Source organism: Marmota monax, unplaced genomic scaffold (assembly GCF_021218885.2).
Source record: "Marmota monax isolate L192 unplaced genomic scaffold, Marmota_monax_Labrador192_F-V1.1 WCK01_AAM20220418_F8-fsc00042, whole genome shotgun sequence".
NCBI classification, from domain to species: Eukaryota; Metazoa; Chordata; class Mammalia; order Rodentia; family Sciuridae; genus Marmota; species Marmota monax.
The window spans coordinates 14,199,486-14,224,945 of NW_026693008.1; the positions used below are offsets into that span (position 1 = coordinate 14,199,486).

Consider the following 25,460-nt stretch of genomic DNA (forward strand, 5'->3'; position numbering starts at 1 on the left):
TGGGACAAGAACTTCTCTTTCTCAATTATGTCTCAAAGTATAAGTACTTTGATTTACACAATTATCAATGTATCAACTATTTAGACTTATTCATATGTGCTACTATTTTAGCAGCATGATCTGAAAAGTGAACCACATGTTATCAGAAACCACATATTTGGCTTATACAGCAGTTCACAATGAATGGCAGCATCTAGCATCCATCCCTTTCATCTTCACCCTTGAGTTTTCCATTATTTTCTGAGTTGCTTTTGTGCCATTTTCAGCAATCTTGTAATACTTTTAGATCTGTAACACAACTCTAACTTGTAAGGAAAGCTTTAATGCTAAGAATTTTTACTAAAGGCCTTTCCTAGAACCAGCTGCAGTTCTGGATACTGAAGGCAAGATTATTTGAATATGTTCTCCCTAAAATTCAGATGTTGCTAATGAGGTGGTCATAAGAGATAGAACCTCTAAGAGATTAGGCCAAGAGAACCCCTCCCTTAGGACTGGGATTAAAGCCCCTATAAAAGAGGCTTCACAAAGTGTTTGTTTCTCTTGCCTTACCACTTCCTGGAAAGTGTTCCTCTTCCCAGAGGACACAGTTCTCACCTAACAACCAAACCAGTGATTTCTGACTTCCTAACCTTAAGGACTGTGGCAAATAAATTTCTGTTCTTTATAAATTATCCATGCAGTCTCTATTTTTTTTACAGCAGTACAAATGAATGAAGACAATGGAATTCAGTATAACTTGTCCCTTTAACATAGATTTATTCTCATTCACCCCTTCAAAATCACTGCTTCAACAGATCATTAATAAAAAGCTATAAATGATAACAAAGTATTACTTCATAAATACTGCCTATCTCCATAAGAATTTCCAGTTCACTTGCTTTTGTTTGTTTTAATAAAACTCACTCTCTCTACATCAAGTTAATTTATAAGGTATTCCATGCCATTTGGACTTTCAGCTCCTAATTGCGCGTGGGCAACCAACACTTTTTATAACATGGGCTTTATTTTTCAGATCATGCTGTCAAAACAGTTGTGTATATATACCAGTGTAAACAGATAATAAAGACTTTGACTTCTACCAATCAAAAAAAGAAAACAAAAATACCCACTATATACATACCCAAAAAGCTCCCTTCCACAAACAAAAACACAGACAAGACAGTCAAATACCTTTAGATTATAAACTTGCTAAAGTCAGTCTATTTTGTAATTTCTTTTTATTCATTTCTAACACTTTTGAAATGGCTACTTGCTATGATTTAGATATGGTATGTCCTCCAGAGGTTCTTGTTAAATGTCCCAGTGTGGCAATGTGAGAAATGATGAAATCTTTAAGAGGTGGGGCCTACTTTGGGTTCCTTAGGTTAATGGAAGAATGATCTCAGAAGGGACTATGGGACTCCTCTCTCTCTCCTTTGAGAGATGATCTGTTTTTCCCACACATGTTCACCATGGCCACGCACCATAAGGTGATACAGCCAAGGGCAGCCCCCTCACAAGGGCCTGATGCTCCATGACATTCGGACTTTCAGCTCCCAAAACTGAGCTAATAAACCTCTTCCTTATAAACTTAATCTGTACTTAGGCATTTTGTTATATTAAGAAAAATGTTACACTAAGTGAAGTTAGCCAATCCCCCCAAAAAACAAATGCCAAATGTCTTCTCTGATATAAGGGGGGTGACTCAAAATGGGATAGGGAGGAAGAAGATTATCTCTAAATAGGGAAGAGAGGTGGGAGGAAGAAGGGGAATTGCATGGATGGTGGAAGGAGACCCTCATCATTATACAAAATACATGTATGAAGATGTAAGGAAAAAAAAAAAAAGAATAGTGTTACCTTAGACTAGGTAGAGAGAAGTGATGGGAGGGGAGGGGATGGGGGGATAGGAAGGATAGTAGAATCAAACAGACATTATTATTACTGTGTGTATATATGTGACTGCATGACCAATATGATTCTGCAACTTGTACACTCAGAAAAATGAGAAATTATATCCCATCTGATTCAAATGTATGATGTCATATTGTCATGTGGAACTAATTAAAACAAATATAAAAAAAGAAAAACGGATTAATCCACTACTATTTACCATATATTGGATATAAATACAGAAAATAATTCAAATAAGGTGCCTGTTTCCAGAGACCTAAAAGTTACTAAACATGACAGAAGTCAATTAACATAAATGCTTTACAAGAGAAATTCAAAGTACAATGGGGCTGAGTGAATGCCAATAATCTCAGAGACTTGGGAGGCTGAAACAAGAGGATGGCAAGTTCAAGGCTAGTTTTAGCAAGTTAACAAGACCCTGTTTCCAAAACAAACAAACAAAAAGAACAAAAAATAAAAATAAACAGGGCTGAGAATACAGTTCTGTGTTAAAGCACTCAAGGTACAATTTCCAGTACCCCCTCCCCTGGCAAAAAAAAATACAATGGGCATCTAAAAGACTGATATAGTAATACTGAGGAGACCAAGAAAGGTGTTTCAGAGAGATATACCATGTATTAGTTTTCTATTGCTTCATAACAAATTGTCACAAGCTCAGCTTAAAAGTCATTTTTTAGTTTGCAGTTCTCTAGGGCAGATATTCAGAGATGGTGTTGCTGGGTTCTTTGCTCAGGGTCTCAAACTGAAATAAAGGTGTTGATAGGCTTTCTTCTCACCTGAAGCAATGACTGAAGAAGGATCTGCCTCTAAGATTCATTCAATTCTTTTTGGTTCTAAAATAACCATTTTCCTACCTGGCTGTCAGTAAGAGGTCACCTTCTACACCAACAGTCCTTGACATGTGGTTCCCTCCAATGTAAAAGACAAACACAAGAGAATATCCCTCACATCAAATACCTCTAGCACTTCTAATCTCTTGGTCCCCTTGTTTCTAACTCTACATTCATATATAAAGAGTTCACATGACTAGGGCAGGTCCACCCAAATCTTGCTGTTGTAAAACTGGCTATGTCAGATGACATAAATTTATCACATGAATAATATTCATCAAACTATATACTCCCAAAGATTATACAGTAGACCATTTTAGAATTCTGCCTATCACAGGCTCTAGCGAGAACAATGAACAAAGATTGAAAATGGGGCAAAGGAGTTGGGATAAATATAGGCATAACTGATATTCTGGAACCAATCAAGCATGGAAAAGCACTGGGAAAATTGTAGTATAAATGAGCTTGCCTTCCCAGGACCAAGAAGAGTACCTGATGCATACTGTTAAGGGAATGAACTAACATAGTTAGATCAAATAAACTATCCAGCTCTGGATAAAGAGTTTGTATGCTTAGAGCTACAAGACAAAATAAATTTCTTAAAACACCAAGCCACTAGGTAAAAGTGAGAGGTAACAACTGAGAAGCCAAAAACAATGACAATAAAGTAAATTGGACACAAAAGAAAATTGGGTTCTTATGAGATCTCTGCTAAATGGAAGGGACAAAAATTAAATAATTACAAGAGTGTTAGTTGTGCCTCACTGTAATGGAGATGATTTAATTACATGAGCTCTAAGATCCCTTTCCAGTGCTAACTATCCTACAAAATGGAAGCCATGTCCTAGGACAAAGTTTTCAAAGGCATTTTGAAAATCTGGTTATTAATTCATATTTTACGACATTACTCCATTATTCATATTATTAAAGACAAATACACAGAGCATTGTATACTGAATTCATTTCCATTCTACAAATTTAGAAGAACACAAAATTACACATCAGTAATGGGTCCTATAAGAATAAGAGGAAGCAGGAGTGACATCAGCTCCAGTTTTCTGCTCAGAGAAATCCAAGTACAACCAATCACAATGGATTCAAACCTTGGTGAATATAAAGCCAATAAGCCCAACCAGGAGATAAAAGACTAAAGAAAGGTCTACTATTTGCAGCAAGTAAGGAGCCCACTGGAAGTAATTCTCAAGACAGTATCTTTCTGGACAAAGAAAGCAAAGGACTTTTAGGAGAAATTTATACATATTCATAGGTCATGCTTCGGTCTGAGGTGATGCTTCCCATCTTCAAAACAAAACACAACACCCAGAAACAATGGCCTCTGGTTGAATTTAGTATTATGAGAAACAAAGTTTATTCTTGGTCAGCTAAAAAGAGTAAGTCAGAATGACTTAGTGATATTGGTTCCTTGTAAGTTTCTCTGGAAGGTCTTATCTGAAACAAAAACTTTTGACAGTGTTAAAAATTATCTAAAGGGGCAGCAGCTGTAAGAAAGCAAAGGTGACTGCCCCCAAACCTACCTGTCTCGTTGTTAATACTATTAAAAACTATTCACAGAGAATACCAACTTTGTAAATATCCCAGAACTCAGTAGTGAGGCTAAGACACCTTGTTGGATGGCAAAACTGAGAAAAGCCACATTAGAAAGAGGGGTCATGCTGGCGCTCACCTGTGATCCCAGTGGCTCAGGAGACTGAGGCAGGAAGATTGTGAGGCCAAAGCCAGCCTCAGCAACTTAGTGAGGCCCTAGCAACTTGGCAAAACCCTGTCTCTATATTTATTTAGAGCTGGGGATGTGGCTCAGTGGTTGAGCACCCCTGGGTTTAATCCCCAGTACAAAAAAAAAAGTAAGAGGAACATTTTCATTTTACCTGTAACATGCCCCCGCCAAGATGGCAATGCACCACACAGGAGATTCTCCAGGCCCATGGTTTTTCTATAGCTAGAGGTAGACAATTAACTTCTTCAGCATCTTAGGATTCTTGTCAGGAGGTCCACTTCTGTCTCACACCCTGAGGAACCTTGGGAATATGAGCAGGACCAGATCCTTCGGGGTGAGTTACAAATAAATAAGTGGACTGGTGAGTTCACAATAATTAGTGTGAGGACCTTTGTGGGTAGTTCTGCATTCTGGCCAAAGGAGGTATATCAATATACACTGGCTAACAGCATCACTCTGAGCCAAGATAAACCTTTCTTGCTCATTAGCTGATTTATGTCAGGTATTTGTTACAGTTATGGAATGCTAACAAAACTGAAACACTATTCAGCCACTTTTAAAAAAAAAACAACAAAACTGTTATTTGTGACAATATGGATGATTCTGGAAAACACTATGTTCAGTTAAATAAACCAGGCACAGAAAGGCAAGTCCTTGAACAATATGATCTAAAAAAGTTGAATTCATGTAAGTAGAAAAGTGAGGAAAAGGGTAGATAGGGAATTATTGGTTAAAGGATACAAAGTTTCAACTAGAAACTTTGAGTTCTACTGCACAGCAGGGTGACTAGTCAATAATAATTCAGTTTTTGGCTATATTTTCAAAATAGCTTTGAGTGTAAATTTCAAATTTTCACCACACACACACAAAGATACTTCAGATGATGGATTTTATCAATTAATCAAGTTAATCCACTTGATTTAAGCATGCCACAATGTAACATTTATCAAAAACCACAATGAACCCCATAAAAGCATACAATTATGATTTGCCAATTAAAACTAGCATTAACAGCCCTTTAAAAGAATAAGAGGAAGTAGAGATGACACCATCTATAACTGAGCTATGAAATACTTGTTTGGTAAACTACTGTGTAGAATTTCTAGTTGAAAAATACTGCTGGACTATAATATAGAGAAAAATGTTCATTTCACAAAATATAAGGTTTAAGTTTGAAAACATTCAGTGGAATATCAGCTGCTTCAATAAATAGAATTATTCTTAATGGCCAAAGTATTTTTTGTTTGTTGTTTTTTAAATTTCCTGCATTGAAGAGACAATCTGGAGAGAACAAAAGGGCTAGAATTCTCAGTTATAAAGAGAAGAAGACTGGTAGAAGGAGAGAATCCCAAAGATTGGTAGAATAACTCCCACTGGTATTTGGCTGAGTATTGAACATTGCACGTGTGCAAGAATACTTCCTGAGGCTAGTGAAAGAACCATCCAAAATCATTACAGTAGTGATTTTCAATCTTCTTTCTTTTCCAGTCACCCCTTTCAATTTGTTCCTAACTCCTGTCTATGAAAATAAAAATGTGCCTTATTTCTAATTTGTACACTTAGGCCCTTTTGAGGGCCAGAAACTATTGAAACATGGTAAGATTTTTCAAACATATACACACACATCCTTACAAAGAATATATTTTTGCTCAGTTGGGAATGATATAATCTCCAATGGGAATGCATGGATTACAGGGAACCAAGTGCCCTGTTCCACCTAGGTGGGTACTCAGGAAAAATTAATTTTAATAATAGAGAATAACTGGGCTATTTTCAAATCACATAAGACTCATATTAGGATAAAAATTTGAATATGGATAAATCTTACAAATCATGCATAAAGGAAACTATAAAAGATTAGTGAGAGAAATATAAAATGACCTAATTAAATGGACAGATATAACTTTTTCATTGGTCAGAAGAAAATATCATTGGTACAATCCTGTAATCCCAAGAACTTGGGAGGCTGAGGAAGGAGGATGGCACATTCAAGGCCAGCCTTAGATATTTAGTGAGATCCTGTCTCAAAATAAAAAAATAAAAAGGGCTTGGGATGTAGCTCAGTGGTAAAGCCCTTGAGGAGACAAAAAACAAACAAAAAAACAGACACGCAAAACAAAAACAATACTTTATTAAGATGCTATTTCTTGCCAAACTGATGTATAAATACAACCCAATCCCAATCTTCCTTCCTTTTCCTCACCCCTCTCTCCCTCCTTCTCTCCTGTCTTCTTTTGAGGAAACTGACAAGTTAATTCTAAAATATATATGGAAATTTATAGGGCCTAGACTAGCCAAAAGAATTTTGAAGAATAAAATTGTTGACTTTGAGGCCTATTATAAAGCTATAGAATCACAAGTGTGGCAATGGTATCAAGATATATAAGTACATCAATGGTATATAATAGTCCAGAAATTAACCCAAACATATGGACATAAGAAATTTAACAAAGATGCAAAGATAATCCAATAAAGAAAATAGTCTTTTCAATAAATGATTTTAACAATTAGACATATCCACATGTTTAAAAGTCAACTCTAACATATAGCATGCATCATACAGAAACATGAAGTCAAAATACATTGTAGATTTAAATGTGGAGCTTAAAGACAGAATAAAACTATGTGACACTGGATAGAGATTTTCGAATATAACACTAAAATCAACATCCATAATGAGTTAATTGATAAACTGAACTTCTAAAAACTCAGCTCTTCAAAAATATTCTCAAGACAATGAAAACAGAGCCACAGATTGTGGATATATATCCAGAACATATAAAGAATGCAGAAAACTAAAGAGTAAGAAAATAATCCAATGTGGGGGGGTGGGGGGAGAACCTGGCAAAAACATCTAAAGAGACATTTCACCAAAGATACATAAATTGATAATATCATGAAAAGATGTTAAACATTACTCATTATAAAAATACAAATAAATAATATTTAATACCACTAATAAAATATGTAATATTTTTAAAAGACTATGCCAACTATTAGTGAGGATGTGAAAAAATTAATTCTCAATCCTGCTGATCAGAATGTAAAATGGTACAAGCAGTTTGGGAAACAGCTGGGCAATTTCTTAAAAATTAAAAACGTACTTACCATACAGTTCAACCATTCAACCACTAGATATTTACCTGAGACAAAGTAAAGCATATTTTCATACAAATACTTGTATGTATATGTTTATAGTTGCTTTACTTGTAATGGGTGAAAAAGAGAAGGGGAATGGATTTAAATAATTGTGTGTATTATAATGCAATGTTACTCATCAACAGAAAGGAATCAACTATTAATACATGCCACAACATGGGTGAATCTCAAAACAAGTATGCTGAATTAAAAAAGCAGAAGAAATACTGACGCAATTATAACTGAAATTTCACCAAATGAATGTAAAAACAGAAAATCACATATCCAGGAAAATATCAAACATGCCTATAATCCCAGCTACTCAGGAAGCTGAGGCAGGAAGATCACAAGTTCAAGTTAGCCTTGGCAATTTAGTAAGACCCTGACTCAAAATAAAAATAAAAAGGGCTATAGATGTCACTCAGTGGTAGTCCTTGGGTTCAATTCCCAATACCGCAAAACAAAAACAATTTTAGAAGAAAAATGATCCAGTCAGAAACTTAGCTCTACAGGAAGGAGGAAGAAAATAAACTCAAGAAAGCAATAAAGTAAAATAAAACTTTTTATTTTTCTTACTCTTCATTGATCTAACAGATTAACAGTTTGTTCCAAATAACAGCAAAAATTATTTGCTCTTTGTGTGTATACATCTGTTTATGTAAACTATATAAGTGAAATGAACGACAGCAATGTTACAAAGAAAGAATTAGGGGGCTGGGGTTGTGGCTCAGCAGTAGAGTGCTCGCCTGGCATGTTCGAGGCACTGGTTCAATCCTTAGCATCACATAAAAAAAATGTATAAATAAAATAAAGGCATAGTGTCCATCTACAACTAAAGAAAAGATTTTAAAAAAAGAAGGAATTAGGATTATTTTGTTATTAGGCACTTAAAACTATCAGCGAAGTGTTCTAGTGTTATTTGAAAATATACTTTAATTGTTGTTAAGTGTATATTGAGAAGAGTAGTAGAGTTTAACCACTAAACAAGTTAAAAAAGAGGTATAACTGATATCCTAGGAAAGAAAATAGAATAAAATAAAACACTCAGTTAAAATCACAAAAGTTAAAAAAAAAAAAAAAAAAGAAGAAAAAACAAACTAGGATCAAAGAACAAAGGCAACAAATACAAAGCTGGCAAAACCCATAAATATTAATCCATCTATATTAACAATCACTTTGAGTACCATTGTTCTTAAAATATCCAATTAAAAGACAAAGAGTCAGACTGGATCAAAACCCAAATATCTAACTATATGGGATGTAAATTTTAAAAATTCCTTTTAAATAGAAAGACACAGACAGAACTCCAAAAAAGTAAATGGGTGGAGTGAATTCTGGCAATGTGGTGGAGTAGAAAGCACCAACAATTTCTCCCCAAATAAAAAACACATTGGCAGAATTTCTATGATGGAACTATACCGGATTTTATAGTCTATAGAAGATATTCAATGTTCACTGGGAAGGATTAAATGGATACTTTGTGATTTATTTTGGTTATGGTACACTGTGGTTAATTTCAATCCTTATTGCAGTAATGACTACCCATCCCCCACATCATGACAGGCAGCTGTGCTCTTCTTGGAAGAGCTTGCACACAGTTTCCTGGAGCTTCTCTGGGCAAAAATGAGCTATCTTCCAAATATGTGGGGATCTGTGCTCTCACTGACAATTCTGTTCACAGAGAAGACAAGGCAGTAGCAACTATGGTTGCACATGGCCTCATTAAAATAAGGCCTTCTTACACACTATTGACTTTCAGAGGATTTAAAGGATCCTTTTCTCCCTCCCTTCATTTTTCTCCACACCCTTTTCAGGAAACTGATAATAAAGACTAACACAGTCAAAACCCAAATACACAGTTGAAATTAGAAAATAACCATACATATTCAGGGAAAGATGCAGGCTCAGAAAAAGACCTGTGAAGACCTTAAGTTTATACCTGATCCTAAGTTCAATAACAGCCTATAACCAGAAAAAGAAAAAAGAAAGAAAGGGGGCAGGGGCAAGTCAAGAACAGCAAATATAATGAACCCTGAAGAAAGGGGACAACCTGACATCCAGAATTAACACTCAATTAGATTCAAATGTCCAATTCACAGCAGGAATCACACGTCATACAAAGAAATAGGATAGTATGGTACATTTAAAGGAAAGAATGACAAAAAATATCCCAAATCAGAAACTATCCCTGAAAAGATCTGATGGCATATTCACTAGATTTTAAAACACTGTCTTGAAGGTGATCAATTACCTTCGCCAATTCATGTATACAAGGATGCTAAAATTACTTTATAACACACCATGTAGAGAACGTGTAATCTCTCTGGGAGTTGATAATATGTTTAATGATTCAAGTATTCTAAGATTTTTGCTCACCCACTGAAGCAGAATTTTTGTTCAATAAGTGAAAATATCTCATATTTTCCAGTGAGCAAGATTAGTAATAATCCAAATATCCTCTAAAAGGGGACTGGTTAAATAAACTATGGTATAAGCACACAATGAACTAATATGCAACTATAAAAAGGGAACACTCTAAAGACTACTATGCCCCAATTCTCCAAACACATTAGAGATGAAAAAAAAAAAAATCTAGGATATATATATTATGTGTTAACTAAAAATAAATATATAAATGAATTATAAAAAGTTTCTAACTACTTTGTTTTAGAAGCACCAAAAAAGTGATTTAGTCATACTGATAGGCGACACACACTCATTATTGGATCTTGGGGGAAAACTTAACACTGGTGAAGAAAATTTTAAAATTTGAAGCTGGACTCCAAAGACACTGGTTAAAGTTGGGAAAGTGTCATTCCTAGGCCTGAGGGAACTACCTGGAATTCTCTCCTAGATAGAGTAGAGTTGGGTTCTTCATCCATGCTCCCAACCTATACTCTGTATTCCATAAAAGTAGTTGGAAGCTGAGTGGACACATCTGATATGGGACTAAGGGCTCCAATTTCAATTACTATAGCTATAGAATACTATTATACACATATGGTTTCAGGAGACAGTGCACATAATCTCAAGTAATGAGCGAAGAAGCTTTTTAAAGCTCAGAACATCAATAGCTTGGTATACTGACAGGCATGTGGCCTCCAGGAAAGATTTATTGAAGGTTAGAACACTTAATGCTAATTCCCAGAAACAACCAAAGAACACATTGGATGGGGTAGGTGATATTCAGGGAACCTGTGGAAACTTAGAGTTTACTATTTTATATTAACTACCAATTATGTTATTGTAAAAGAAAGCTAATGATATGCTAGACACACACACCACACCCACACACACATTTATTTGATGACAAGTAAAATCAACAACATTTCAAGGATCCCACAAAATACTTTTGAGAAGTTAGGGGACAGTAATAGTTTAGAAGGCAACTTGGGAAAAATGAGCAAAAAAACATTTAGAATAAAAAGTGTTTTTAAATTCAGAAGCCAATGAGCAAAATACACAGGCAGCATTTTCAAAAACATTAAGCTAATGCTGAGACAGGAGGATGGCAAGTTCAAAGCCAGCAACTCAATGAGACCCTGTCTCAAAATTTAAAATCAAAAGGGCCGCGGATGCAGCTCCGTGGTTAAGCCTCCCTGCGTTCAATCACTGGGACTAATAAAAAAAAATTTTTTTTTTTTTAAAGCAAGCTATTATATTTGGGTTTGTTTTGTTTTGCAGTACTGGGTCTTGTACCTTAAAATAAATAAATAAATTAACTAATAAAATAACTAAACAAACAAACTCAAAGAAATATATATTCTTTGTTAAAATTTTGCAGCTTGTTTTTCCTATGGTATTATCAGTTTCTAATAGGCACATATTAAAAAATTTACTGCTTCATACTTAAATCAGCTCTTTTTTGAGTTTAATCTAGGTCTTCCTCTGTTTAAACAGTAGAACCCATTTTGGCCAGATTATAATTGCCCCTAGTATAATACTACCTTGAATGAAATTTTTGTTCACCCAAAAAATAAGGCACTAACAGAGGCTTGTGCATTCATTTGTTTGCAATGCTAGTTTTTAACTGTACTTGGTAATATGAAAATTAGGATCATATTTGTGTCACTGTCTAAAAGGCAGGTATCCATAGGGCATATACGTTAACCTCATTGAGGGAAAAATACCTATTTTGAACCATTCTGTTTCATAGTACTAGCTGGCAAAAATACCTGCTTTATTTCCCCAGTTAGTTAACTCAGACAAAGGTTTAAATTCCTGTTCTATACCTCTTGTTCCTGATGTCTTTAAAACTCTCTTTTAGTTTTGTCACCTACTGATGAAATGGAAATGTCACTCAACTACTTTACAATATTGTTGCATGAGGTAAAAAGTCTCAGGCATATATCTGTGTCAGAAGTAATCTATAATTAAACCAATTTTATCACTATGAATAGAGAAAAACAATTCTACTTATTAAAAAAAAAATTTTCTCAGAAGAATCAAATCTTTCTCCCAAAATGTGGTATTATTAATACTTTAGATTAAATTATTTGGGTTCTACAACATGCCATTAAGTTCTAGTAAATCCTAAGGAAAGGTGTTATTATTATTTTGGCTACATAAAGAAAAACAAATAAAAGCTTCTAGATAAAGGCAGGTAGTCATAATTTATTATGACTTTTTAAAAATTATTCATAATTTTTAATTTTTAAAGCATCCTAAACTTGGGGTGGAGAAAAATCTTAAAAAGATTTATTACATGACCCCACATATCACAACAAAAAAGAGTGCTGGGCTAGGATTGTGGTAGAACGCTTGCCTAGCATGTGTGAGGCACTGGGTTCGATTCTCAGCACCACATATACATAAATAAAATAAAGGTCCATCAACAACTAAAATAATAATAATAAAAAAAGAGACCTCAAGAAATTAAATAGATGTGCTCAAGTTGTACAGTCAATATGTAAGAAGATTCAAATTGTAGTCCAAATATGTTCTTTACACTATGATTTAAACTCTGTATTTCCCTTTTTTGGTTTACCATGCTTTTTTTTTCCCCATATCCAGTAACTTTCAATTTTCAATTATTTTTAGGCAACCAATAATCTATGTTTTATAAGTTTCCAATCCAAATCGACTACTTTCCCAGATATATTTCCTTTCTTCCTTACTATGAAAATCCCAGTTTACTCCAGATATGGCAATATATTCAATGAAGCATTTGACTAAAAAAAAAAAATGAAAATTAAACAATGACTATTAAATAGTAGATAAATCTGAATTTAAACCCATCCTAAAAACGTTAAAAAAAAAAAAAAACAACAAAGAAAGAAACTTCAAACAATGCACAAAGCTAAGTTTCAAAAAGATGGATGTTATTTTCAAATATGTAATCCATGAAGACAACAGAGTCATCCTCAAGAAGGGCCATCAATGAATAACTGATGTTCAAAATAATGAGTAATATTTTAAAATTTAACATACTTTCATTATAGCAGAAAAACAGTGTAAGCTATAATAAGCTTTGTAATAATGGAGAAATTAGCTACAGTAAATGAGATTATGGCTCAAACTTTCTCAAAGTAAGATTTGTTAGTATTATTAAAGTAAAATAAAAGAACCCCTAAGAGTTACACAGAAGAGAAAGCCTGTTTTCCTCTCTTTCATAAATCTATACTCCTATACCTATTTCCAGTCTTAAGAAAAGCAGATTTGCCAGATTAGGTAAAGTGAACAGGCACTTTTAAAATAAATACATAAATCCTGAATTAGGTGCATATTCCTACAACTAAATACAAACTTGGAGGTAATTCACTTAGAAAGGATTTAAGGAAAAATATAATGATAGCATTCTAGTCAATATTCGATATTAGAAGTAGCCATTTTAGCCAATGATTTCAATCTATTCAGATAATTCAAAATTTTAAAATAAGATAAAACTTTTTATATCTACTTTAAGTGGTCAGTAGTACCGGATGAAACAGAAAGATGAATTCAAGATGAGTTTGCAGGGTATGCTTTCTTAGAACTATAATTATTTCTATATCATCTATTTTGGTGTTGCTATAGCAACTTTATGAATCATAAGCATTCATCATTCACCCCTTGATAATTCAGAGGTACATTTGTTTCCAGTAAAAATATACACATTAACAAATTTGATTATATAGTAAATTTACTATTTACTATATATATTTACTATATACTATTTACTATGTATATATTAACTAAAAATTAATCAGACAAAAAGCACTGAAAAGTGTTTGTAAAATGCTTACCATGATTTATGGAAAGCAAATCTAATCTCATAATCAAGTCACATATGTTAGAAATTTATTAGTAATGTTTGGTATCTCAAGTTCACAAAAAAGAACCCTCAACTGAAATGTACATGGTAAAGCGCTAGGTTTCTGAAACTTACTTTTAAATGGGTTTCAACAAAAGAAATGTAATACATATACACACATATTTGTGTGTGTGTGTGTGTGTGTATATATATATATATATATATATATATATATATATATATATAAAATCTTTGCAAATATGAATGAAAATTTAATGTTGCAAATGTTATTAATGCTGAACTTAAGTGAAGGGTACACAGGTGTTGAGAGTATCTTTTTCAACATTCCTGAGTTTCAAATTAAAAGCAAAAATTTCAAAGTAAAAAGTTGGGAGAACAAAGGACTGTCACTGGTGTCCAGTACTCTTTACTTTTATTGCCCTGAATATAAGCCCAGTGCTTCCCTTTTTTCTGCAAGACCCTCTGTCCTCATTTAAGACCGCTGTTAACAGAATTAGGTTATATATTTTAAACAAAAATCACTATTCCAGGAAGGAGTTTTAAAAAGCAAGTTTAAAGGCTAGAATCAGGGAATTAATTGTTTTACCTGAAAGTTAACATCTTCTTTCTTAAATATTAGTGCTCGAACTTCATCGGGATCTCCATTAAAAATAGCTTGCACCAGTGACGGCTAAAATATGAAAGAATAATAAAAACATTAGTTCTACCTCATGAATAATTTTATTTCCATTCCATAAACAACTTCTTTCTTTCTTTCTTTCTGGTGCAGTACTAGGAATTGAACCCAGGAGCACTTTACCACTGAGGTACATCCCCAGTCCTTATTTTTATTTGCTTATTTATTTATTTATTTATTTATTTATTGAGACAAGGTCTTGCTATATTTGAGCCCAGGCCGGCCTCAAACTTGTGATCCTCCTGCCTCAGACTTCTGAATAGCTGTGATTACAGAATGTGCCACCATGCTGAGACATATAACTTCTAATAATAAGTGGCAGAAGTTTCATGAAGTCAGAGCATATCAAAGTACAGAATTCATCCTTGGGGGTGGGAGAGGGCTTAATTTTTTAAACAAAAATGTATATGTCAATTCAGTTTGATTAAAATTAAGCAGTATAATAAACACAATCAGGTTTATTTCTTATTTGGTGGAAGCTTCTTGTTTATATATGATCAAAAGAAAGACTACCAAATAAAAGTTTGATATCTCAACATCTACTTGTGGATTAAGACTTGTCAAACAGCAATACCCAGCGCACACTGAAGCCCATGAAAGCATGTCCCTTTAAAAAGGCCTGTTTAGGGCATAAAAATAATATGCATGGGTTAGCAACACAAGACATAAATCCCAAGAAAGTAAACTTGACAGCTAATAAAAATAACTACTACTAAAAGACCAAAAAATATTGTAAACGTGAATAACATGAAAAGACAAACACATGCAGGTCTAAATATAATTTCTTAATCAACAACATAGACTCTCTAAAGTATCATATTATACTAGTCACATAAGAAACCAGTTTGACAACAGTATTGAAAATAAGATTCAGGATAAAGTCTTGGTCTTTTTCATATAAAGCTTTACATGTAAATATATAAATATTCTTTATAGAAACAACTATGCATTGGTGTTGCTAGTAGAACTCAACCTTTCTTAAAATACGCAGTTCCTGATTCTTGTCACGTCACTTCTAAAAACCACAAAATAAAAACAGAAATGTAGCTGCCAAAACTATTTCTCAAAAAAGTCTTAAGAGATTAAGAAATACTAAAGTCTGAAATGTTATCTAAACACTTGAAAAAGTAAAAATCAGAAATGTTTCTATTTTATACAGAATATTGTATCCTACTGACAAAATGAAACTAGTGGAAACTAAATCAAGTTTATTCTTAAAAATAAAATTTATAATACTTTAAGCTCAGCATAATATAGGAAATATAAACTCTCATATCTTACCAATACATTTCCAGAAGGTAGAGAATGCAGGGATTTATTTTCCTGTGGCAATTTAGAAATGAATTCAGGAGACTCATCTTCTACCTCCTCCAAAACAACAATACACACTCGACTCATTCGCTCTTTTAAAACATTAAATTCCAAGTTTTGTGATAAAAGCCACAGTTGAAAGAGCACAAGTAGTTTTTCCTCCTCTTCTGAACAACACTTACAAACATTCTTTGAACAGCGCAGCTGGTTTTATAAAGTTACTAAGTACTATCACAGAAACTGAAATTTAAAATTATGATATATAACTTGAAACTTACTAAAAATAACAAAATTCTGTTTTCTGTTAGTTACTATAATACTTAAAAAACCTTTTAACCAACATGTCAATAATTATAACTGAGTCAAGTACAAGCTCATTTTAAAATATTTCCCCCACCAAAATAATAATATTGCTCTCTGAAATTTACTTGTACAAAACAATTATTGTTTTTGGTGACACAACACCACACGATACAGAATGAAGTAAGAAACAACTGCTATGACATAGATGATCACAGCTATACCCACTCTTGCCTGCAAGGTCATATAGTAACCAGTAGGTTGGCTTGCTTTCAATTAAAAATAAAAAATAAAACCTCACTATTCTGTTTCCACTTCTAATTTGTCTTCATTTCTTCAGTTTCACAAATTCAATAAAGATCTTATCCAGGAAATTTAAAAAATAAAGATCTAGAGCTCAGCACAAATCCTGAAAATGAAGCTCAGAGGTTAACAATTGTTTCTGTGTTTGGAAAAGGGGGAAAAATACTCTGCATTAATAGCAAAGCTGCAGTACATTTACATGTGATGAGTCAGACCACAAGAGACAATAGGACTCTTGGTACTAGAATACAGCTTGATTAATCCAGATTTCCCATATAATAGAAGAAACACAGATAGCTTTATTCCCATCGATAGAATAAGCAAGGCAGAGCTTTCATTCTTTCTCTATCAGGCAGTTGTCCGTGGCTGCTCCAGCAAAAGGGCACAGGCACCAGGCAGAAATGGTGATAGTGGAGAATCCTAATAGAACAAGCACACTGTTCGAAGGAATTAGAAGGCATTTGAGAGCTCAAATTACTGCTTCAGGGTTTTCATTTTAAAACGAGAGAGAAGAAGAAAAAAACCAGTTTATCATTCCTGTGTTTCATTTGATCTCCACATGAATACAGCTTCCGTTTAACAGTCTTCATTCAGAGGGAAAAAAAATAGCAGACTGTGCATCTTCTTTGAGCCAACTACTTTATTCAATCATCTGCCTCTATGCCAATATAGTTTCCTTCCACAAGAGAAAACCGCCACAGTTATTCTTCTCAGTCGATTTCAGATGCTTTCCTATTTCCTCAGATGATCTTGCAAAATGCCAATGACATCCCCAAATGAATAGTCTGTAGAAAGTATCTACAGAATCTCAGGATCGGCCTCTCAGAAGCATTCCAACTGAGCAACAGTCTGAAGAGCAAAGACTGCAGACCCGCAGGATGAAATGCCTAGTAATGCTCACATGTTACACTTACCAAGAGAGCTGAGCTACTGCTCAGGATGTAACTTCCTCTAGCAGGAGAAAAAAATAGTGCCTTTGGACAGCCTTCACAATTAGAAGGTTCATGCCAGTTCTGTGACTAATCCGGATCAAACTGAAAAAATTCTATAACTGAAAAATGAGTGTGCTTTTAACATTTTCCACTAAAAGCCACAAGGAAATCTGGTGTACTGCCTCTGCTGACTAACACTGGTTTTAGCAAGTAAACAATTTCAAACAGTTTAACTGCTTTCGTATGCTACAATATAGCAAATGTTTAACCCTATAATGGTGGCTGCAGTAAGGATGTCGCAGTGAACTCATAGAAAGAGATTTAGAGACAAAGGAAAAACACCTTATGAGGCTATAAAAACCAAGAACCTAAGTTAAGGTGTTATTTTTGCCAAGATCTCCCCTGCCCAAGATATATGCCTTTTTTTTTTTTAAAGGATTCAAACTAGTTTAAACAAAATAAATTTGAGATTTTTCTACCAATTTCTAGTTTGTTGAATTTACCAACTGACTCATATTTTTAAAAGAAAAAAAATACAAACTTTACAGAAGTCCAAATTCAGTGAAGAAATTAAATAATCCGACCTTTCTAACTGGAACTGTAATAAAGCATTAAATGTCTGTTAAATAGCTATAAAACAAATGCCTAAAATTCTTAGTCCTGAATTATCAACATGTCAAAAGGGCACAGGACAATACAAAGAAAAAGACTCTTCTTCCCCTATAAAAATAATATTCTCAAAACTACAAATAGGTGTTCAAACTATTTGGTGGGGGCGGGGAGGTATATAGTTCAGTGGCAGAACTCCTGCCTAGCTTGTGCAAGGCCTAACCATTTTGTAGTTGGCTTCCTCCACCATTTCTCTGTTTACCAGATGATGGGAATATTCCCTAATGGAAAATAACACAAAAATACCTTCATCCTGGATTTTTCTTCTATCAGTATTTTTATTAATAAACTTAACAGTTTTATGTGTCAAGGGCTGTACTTTCTCATTTAATACTCAGAATAACCCCATTATACTCCCATTTAATAGAAGAAAAAAAAAAAAAAAAAAAAGACCCAGAAAGTTTCTTACCCAAAGTTATTCAAATTACTAAAATTGTGCCTTATCCCAAACATCCATACCCAACCCCCTGATTTTTACAACCTATAATACAAGCCTATAAAAGTAATCTTGAAAGACAGGTAACCTATAATGGCTGTGAAATTTTTAGGTAACAAAAGAATGTCATCTACTGCAAAAATATTCCCAAATAAGTTATTTTAAATGAGTTATTTCAGAGTTAATCTGATCTCATGTATTTAAGTTAGTTTACTTATCAAACTATGAGAAAAAATAAATAAATAAAACCAACATAATATAGGTAGATTAAAAATGCCAAGAACTGAAAACCCATTGAAAGATATAGAGTATCAGTCTATAACATAACCTATAACATTCTTATGGGTTTGCTATTTATTTTACCTTTTATTGTTGTTGTATTTTTGAAATGGGTTCTCATTACGTTGCCTAAGCTGACCTAGAACTCCTAGATTGGAGTGATCCACCTGCCTCAGTCTCTGAAGTAGCTGGGACAACAGGTGTTTGACACCATACTTGGCTCTAGTAGCTATTTTAAAATATATAAAATGGGGGCTGGAGTTGCAGCTCAGTGGTAGAGCGCTTGCCTAGCATGTGTGAGGCACCGGGTTCAATCCTCAGCACCACTTAAAAATAAACAAAATAAAGGTATTGTGTTTATCTACACAACTAAAAAACAAACAAACAAATAAAAATAAATAAATAAATAAATAAAATGAAGCCAGGTTTGATGGTGCACACCTGCAATCCCAGAAACTTGGGAGCTGAGGCTGAGAATAGCAAGTTCGAGGCCAGTTTTATCAATTTAATGAGATCTTCAGGAATTTAGCAAGATCTTGTCTCAAATATAAATAAATAAATAAATAAGAAGAACTGGGGATATAACTCAGTGGAAAAGCACCCTTGGACTCAATCCCTAGTACCAAAAATAAATAGGTAACTAAAATACTTTTAAACCAAATTACAGATATACGAATATTTTAACATACTACCTTGGCTGGGTCAAACATATCATCTTAACGTTTGAAATATCTAAAAATAAACCATATAACAGCATTATCCTCTATGTCACCTCAGGGTTTTTTATCCCCCAAATGGAATGTCTTTTTGTATAGATAATTTAAACCTGTTCCAAAGTATCTAGAACCTAAGTTCACCTACTCGGGGTTAATCAAGTAGAAACCATTCCTTGCTCTAGATCAACTTCAGTATTTAGATTCTGCCTACCATAAAAGCAAGTTCCTTAAAAGCAGGGTCTTTGTTATATATAATGTTTGTTCCTTCCCACTTTCTTCCACCTGTAAATAATTTCATTGAAATTCATTCTACGATGTTACAAGACTCTAGAGTGGCATTTTTATTTAAAAAAAAAAAAGGCAATCCGAAGACATAGGAGACATTAAAGTGCAAAACCATGAGTTTAATACTTCTAATAAGTGAACTAAATCTCAGAGGTGAAAGACCAAAAAAATAAAAACAATAAAGGGTAATGGCTAAAGTTAAGGGATAAGTAGCCAGCCTATCTCAAGTTCAAATTCTGATTCCATCATTTACTAGCTATGTTGTGTCCTAAGGCAAGTTAAAATCCCTGAGCCCACGTTTCTTCATACTTATAACAACAACCTCCAGAGATTTTTATGAAGAAAAACACTTTAATAGCATGATGTTTGAGAATGTAAGCTTTGTAGTCAAATTGCCTGGAATTCAAATCCACTTCCCACTAACTAACCTGACCTTGCAACCTTGAGCAAGTTACTTAACTTCTATGTTCAACACCTAAGTAATATTAACAATATGTCACTGTCATACTGTTGAATATAATAGCTGTGAAATTAAAAACTTTCCTCCATTTTCCAGAAGCCTCAATAGACGGCTAAAAGCTTGTCATAAGACTCCAGTAACCAGGCAAGTGCTTACTTAGTACTGAATACATATTCAAGAAATTAGAAATGAAGGAGATATTTCTGAGGGAAAATTACTGACAAAGATTTTTCAAACTCCAAGTCCAACAATTTTTGTATCCCCTAATGAGTGAAACTGCAGGAGAATGTGATTGTTTTTTCTTTAGGTCAAATTAGATTAGGCTTCTTTTTGGGGGGGTGGGGGTGGGAAGGGAGACAAGTTCTTTCTATGTTGCCCTGGCTGGCCTCCAACTCCTGAGGTTAAGTGAACCTCCTCCTGCCTCAGCCTCCCAAGTAGCTGGAACTACTGCTATAGACCACTGTGCCCAGCCAGATTAAGTTTTTAATAAACAAACAGGTTCAATCCTAACAACTTCATAACGCTTCCATTCTTTATGTAAAATGTATCCTATCAGGAGCTTATTCCTACTATTCACAGAATTATGTAATGTTAAAGTACCTATTTAAACCTGAATTTTACTGATAAAAACACAAGGCTCTGAAACATTATTATTTTTTAAATATTTATTTTTTTGTTACAGGTGGATACAATATCTTTATTTTTTATTTTATGTGGTGCTGAGGATCAAATCCAGTGCCTTACAAATGCTAGGCAAGTGGTTTACCTCTGAATAATAACCCCAGCCCTCTGAAAGATTATTTTTAAAATTTCTTTTTTTTCCTTTCTATATCAGGATTAAAACTAGGGGCAAGTTGTAGCTCAGTGGTAAAGTGCTTGCCTAGCATGTGTGATGCACTTGGTTCGATTCTCAGCACTGTAAATAAATAAAGATAAATAAATAAAATAGAATAAAGGTCCATCAACAACTTAAAAAAGAAGATTCAAACTAAACTTCAACTTACCCTTTCATATCTGTAAATTCTATACTGATAATCATGGAATAAACACTGAATATCTCTATCCAAAGAACTCTGAAATCTTAAACACTTCTGTTACCTAACAATTCCCTAAACAATACAGCATAACAGAAGTGTTTAAGATTTCAGAGTTCTTTGGATTTTGTAATATTTGCATAGATTTTACCAAAAGTAAACTGTCAAAATCCAAATTTTGAAATGCTCTGTAATTCAAAACTTCTTGAGTGTCATGAATGACAGTACCAAGAGCCAAATTATTCTCCAAGTATATATAGTTGGCTCTCCGTAGCTGTAAGTTCCACATCTACATATTCAACCAACTATAAATTAAAAAGGGAGGGTGGGTGGTGGGTATTGTGTCTATATTGAACATGTACAGACATTATTCCCTAAATAATACAGCATAACAACTATTTACGTAGTATTTATATTGTATTAGGTATCATAAGCAATCTAGAGTTGTTAAAGCACACTTCAAGGATGTGCATAGGTTATTCACAAATACTACACCACTTTATACAAGCTATACTTCCCAAATGGCTAATAAGTAATGTCATTTAAAGATCTTAAGTGATTAGATCTCATTGGTACATTATAATGGTAATAAGTAACAGATTGTTAGCCCTTCCAATACTACCATTATATATTGCATATTGTCAACATATATTAATATTACATGTGTTTTTTGCAATACTGTCATTATGCATCCTTTTTTTTGGGTCATCCATTGAACTATAAAATCCAGTTTTTAAGTAGATATAGAGCCTCCCAGAATAGACTACCTTTCTCAGCCTCCCTTATAGACCCTACTCAATTTTATTTGAAGTCTAGTACACTAAAATAATCTGAAAATACTTAGCCAAGAATATCTTATTTTAAAAATATTCACCAAAAATACTGTAGCATTGACTCTACAAATATTTAATGTTCGTGTTTCTACTATATACACCACACCAAGCCATTACAAAATATGCATCATCTTCACCTTCAAAGGCCTCTGCCAACTTTAATGGGATAATAAGAGAAAAACTAACCAATATGAAGTAAATACACAAAATATATTGAAAAACAATCCATATTATTAAATATACACTGTATATGCCACAAATTCCACCATCATCAGAAAGAGAACAGCATATGAACTTAATTTTAATTGGCATATAAAGATACTTTCTAGGGGCTGTGGATGTAGCTCAGTTGGTAGAGTGCTTGGCTTGCATGCTCAAGGCCCTGGGTTCAATCCCCAGCACTACACACACACACACACAAAAAAAAAAACAAACAAACAAAAAAAAAAACAACAACAAAACACTTTCTAACTGTCCATTCTCTAAAAAAGTGAATGTTTTTCTAAAGCTATCCATAGTAAACTTCACTGTTATTTTTCCTCCTTTAATTTATTGGAAAGATGCTTTCTCAGAGAAACCATTTAACATCAAAACTCACTCCTGATCACCACATTTTAAAGAAAATAGTTGAAAATTTAAAACTATGCTTTATAAAGCATGAATGTTTAGCTACCCAAAGCTTACAGCATGTCTAAAAGAAATACAATGACAGCCACATTTATAATTTGAATTTTCAGTAACCACATTTTAAACAACTGGTAAAATTGATTTTAGCAATACTTAATGTAACTCAACATGTTCAAAATATTATTTAAACTTGTAATCAATATAAAAGTTATCAGATATTGTAAGTTTTTTTACAAATCAAAATCATCAGATATTTTGCATGTTTTATAGTCTTTTAAATTTGTTATTTTATACTTATGGCATATCAACACTTAATAATTAATTTTCACATACGTAACTGATGATCTGTATTTAGATTTTACAAATTTATAGCTGTTGAGGTACATGCATGCCCAAGTTGTTTGAATGTATTTAAAGTTTTCAAAGATTAAGCCAAGTATCATTTTTAGTTTCAATTAATTAAAATTAAGAATCAAATTCTTCAGTTACATTAGGTAGCTACATTTAGGTACTGAATACCATAGGGTATAACACTGTTTTTTTGTTTTGTTTTTTAAGGACAAATGAAAGAAAGAAGAGGACTGACAGGTAAAGGAACAGCACAAAGATGTAGAGAAGGGACATGCTTTCCATTGGGGGAAAAGTAAGATCAACAGGAAACATCTGGAGATACAACTTCTAGTTGGCCAAAATTAAGATGTAGTTTTACTATTTCATATTCTTAGAGTATATGGTTTTCTTACATTTGACATTTCTTACATTTTTCTTGTTATGAAATGATTTTCTTTACTCAGTTTTAAGATGAATTACTGATTAGTGACTTTTCCCCCTTTAAAAAATCTCCTCAGCCCCCAGAGTATCCCAATAGTGTATTGAGATTAATTCATAATGGTGGGGAGATGCTGAGATTTAATTTTTGTATATAATACATAGTATACTGTTGGTTATCTAATTACCAGCCATCAACCCCTTCCTTCTTACAGACTACCCCAAGTCTGTTTGGATATCCATTTCTATATCCCATAAGACTTTGGGAAATCTTGAATAATATAAGCTGATCACAGTAATCCTATTCAACCCAACAGTGACTCATCTGGGAAGAAACATGTGATCTGAGCCAGCTTGGCGCTTCATAAGTCAGGGAAAGTCAGCTTGTAGAACTTCTAGGAAATTCTTCCTTGTACCTAAAAAGGGAAACAAAGAAATTCCCCCTTGTCCTGAACAACGGTGTATGCTTGATGGTGCCACTTGGTATGGCAGATATTTTCTGACTGTGAAGAGTTATCCTATCCAGTCTATGCTGGGTCTTATAGAGAGAAAAGCTGAAAGAAGCCTAGATTCTGTGACAGCACTGAGTAAATGAATCAGTCACTCTAAAGTCACCTTTTTAAAAATCTTGCTGTTTGTGATAAGTCCTTTTATTGTTTTTATAAAGTATTTTCAGTTTAGAAAGTCCTGATATTAAAGAAGAAATATTCTATTACACAGAAAAGTAGACATTCTGTGGAAAGTCCATTAAGATAAAATGATGAGCCTCACTCGGCGCAGTGGCACATGCCTGCAATCCCAGCGACTCAGGAATCTAAAGCAGGAAGATCAAAAATTTTAAGCCAGCGGATGCGGATAACTCAGCTGGTAGAGAAAGTGCTTGCCTTGCATGCACAAGACCCTGGGTTTAATCCTCAGCACCACCAAAAAAGGAAAAAAGAAAAAAAAAAAAAAAGGAGCTCAAAATCAGCTTCAAGCAACTTAGCAAGGCTCTAAAGCAACTTACTTAGTGAGACCCTGTCTCTAAATAAAATGTAAAAAAGGGTTAGGGATGTGGCTCAGTGGTTATGTGCCCCAAGCCTCAGAATTAACATCAGAATTATACTGAGTCAAAAGTTTTATAGGTATCCTTGCAATACTGAATATAGACAAAAGTCCAAAAATTTCTACAATAATTGATAGGAACTTTAATAACCCCATCAGTCAGGAATGGACTAGCAATCTGACAGGAACTTCTTTTTTCCTTTTAAGACATTCAAAACTGACTACATATAAAGTAATCAACAGAGCTAGGGATGTAGGGATTTTGCCTAGCCTATGCAAGGACCTGGGTTTGATTCCCAGCACCACAAAAATAACAAAAGGAATTAGCAGAGCTTAACTATGAATTGACATTTAGTTACAAGCATGATTTTTAATGTATTTATTAGGGTCATAAAAACATATTTTTAAAAAGAAACTCCAGGGGCTGGGGATGTGGCTCAAGCGGTAGCGCGCTCGCCTGGCATGCGTGCGGCCCAGGTTCAATCCTCAGCACCACATACAAACAAAGATATTGTGTCCGCCGAAAAAAACTAAAAAATAAATATTAAAAAAAAAAGGAACTCCATACCTGAGGCACATTAGAACCATATTTTCTTTCTTTCAACAATAGAAATTGCTATATAAAATTACAGCACTCTTTGATAAAAGGAACTAAAGAATATAAATAATGTTCTACACAGTCTGAGTCATTATTTGAATTTTAAAATAGTATGTTCAGTATTTGTCTCCACCTTTCTAAGGTTCAGAAAGACATGAATCATAAGTATTTCCCAAACGATAGTTACTTTGGAACAGAAATGATATATGCACTCCCAATTTGTATGTGAAATAACCAGTGTACACTTCAGCTACTGATCTTTCTGCACTCAGGAGAACTTCTTGGATGTCTCATATAATTATTGCTTATAAAGGTAAATACTGGGTAACCATAGCAACTT

The 25,460-nt window shown here is 33.7% G+C and overlaps 1 protein-coding gene across 10 annotated transcripts in view; it reads right to left on the reverse strand.

Moving 5' to 3' along the window:
• Positions 1 to 25,460, reverse strand: part of Ankrd28 (ankyrin repeat domain 28) — a 173,059-nt gene that overhangs the window by 100,046 nt on the left and 47,553 nt on the right. For 7 of the 10 annotated variants that reach the window (XM_046452736.2, XM_058582194.1, XM_058582196.1 and 4 more), the window contains one exon: positions 14,436 to 14,519. The exons of 1 other annotated variant lie outside the window; for it this stretch is intronic. In XM_046452736.2, coding sequence (XP_046308692.1) covers positions 14,436 to 14,519 — 84 coding nt within the window. Of the gene's footprint in view, positions 1 to 14,435; positions 14,520 to 15,806; positions 17,344 to 25,460 lie in introns of those variants that run through there. 2 more of the 10 variants (XM_046452732.2, XM_046452733.2) reach the window with 2 other exon arrangements.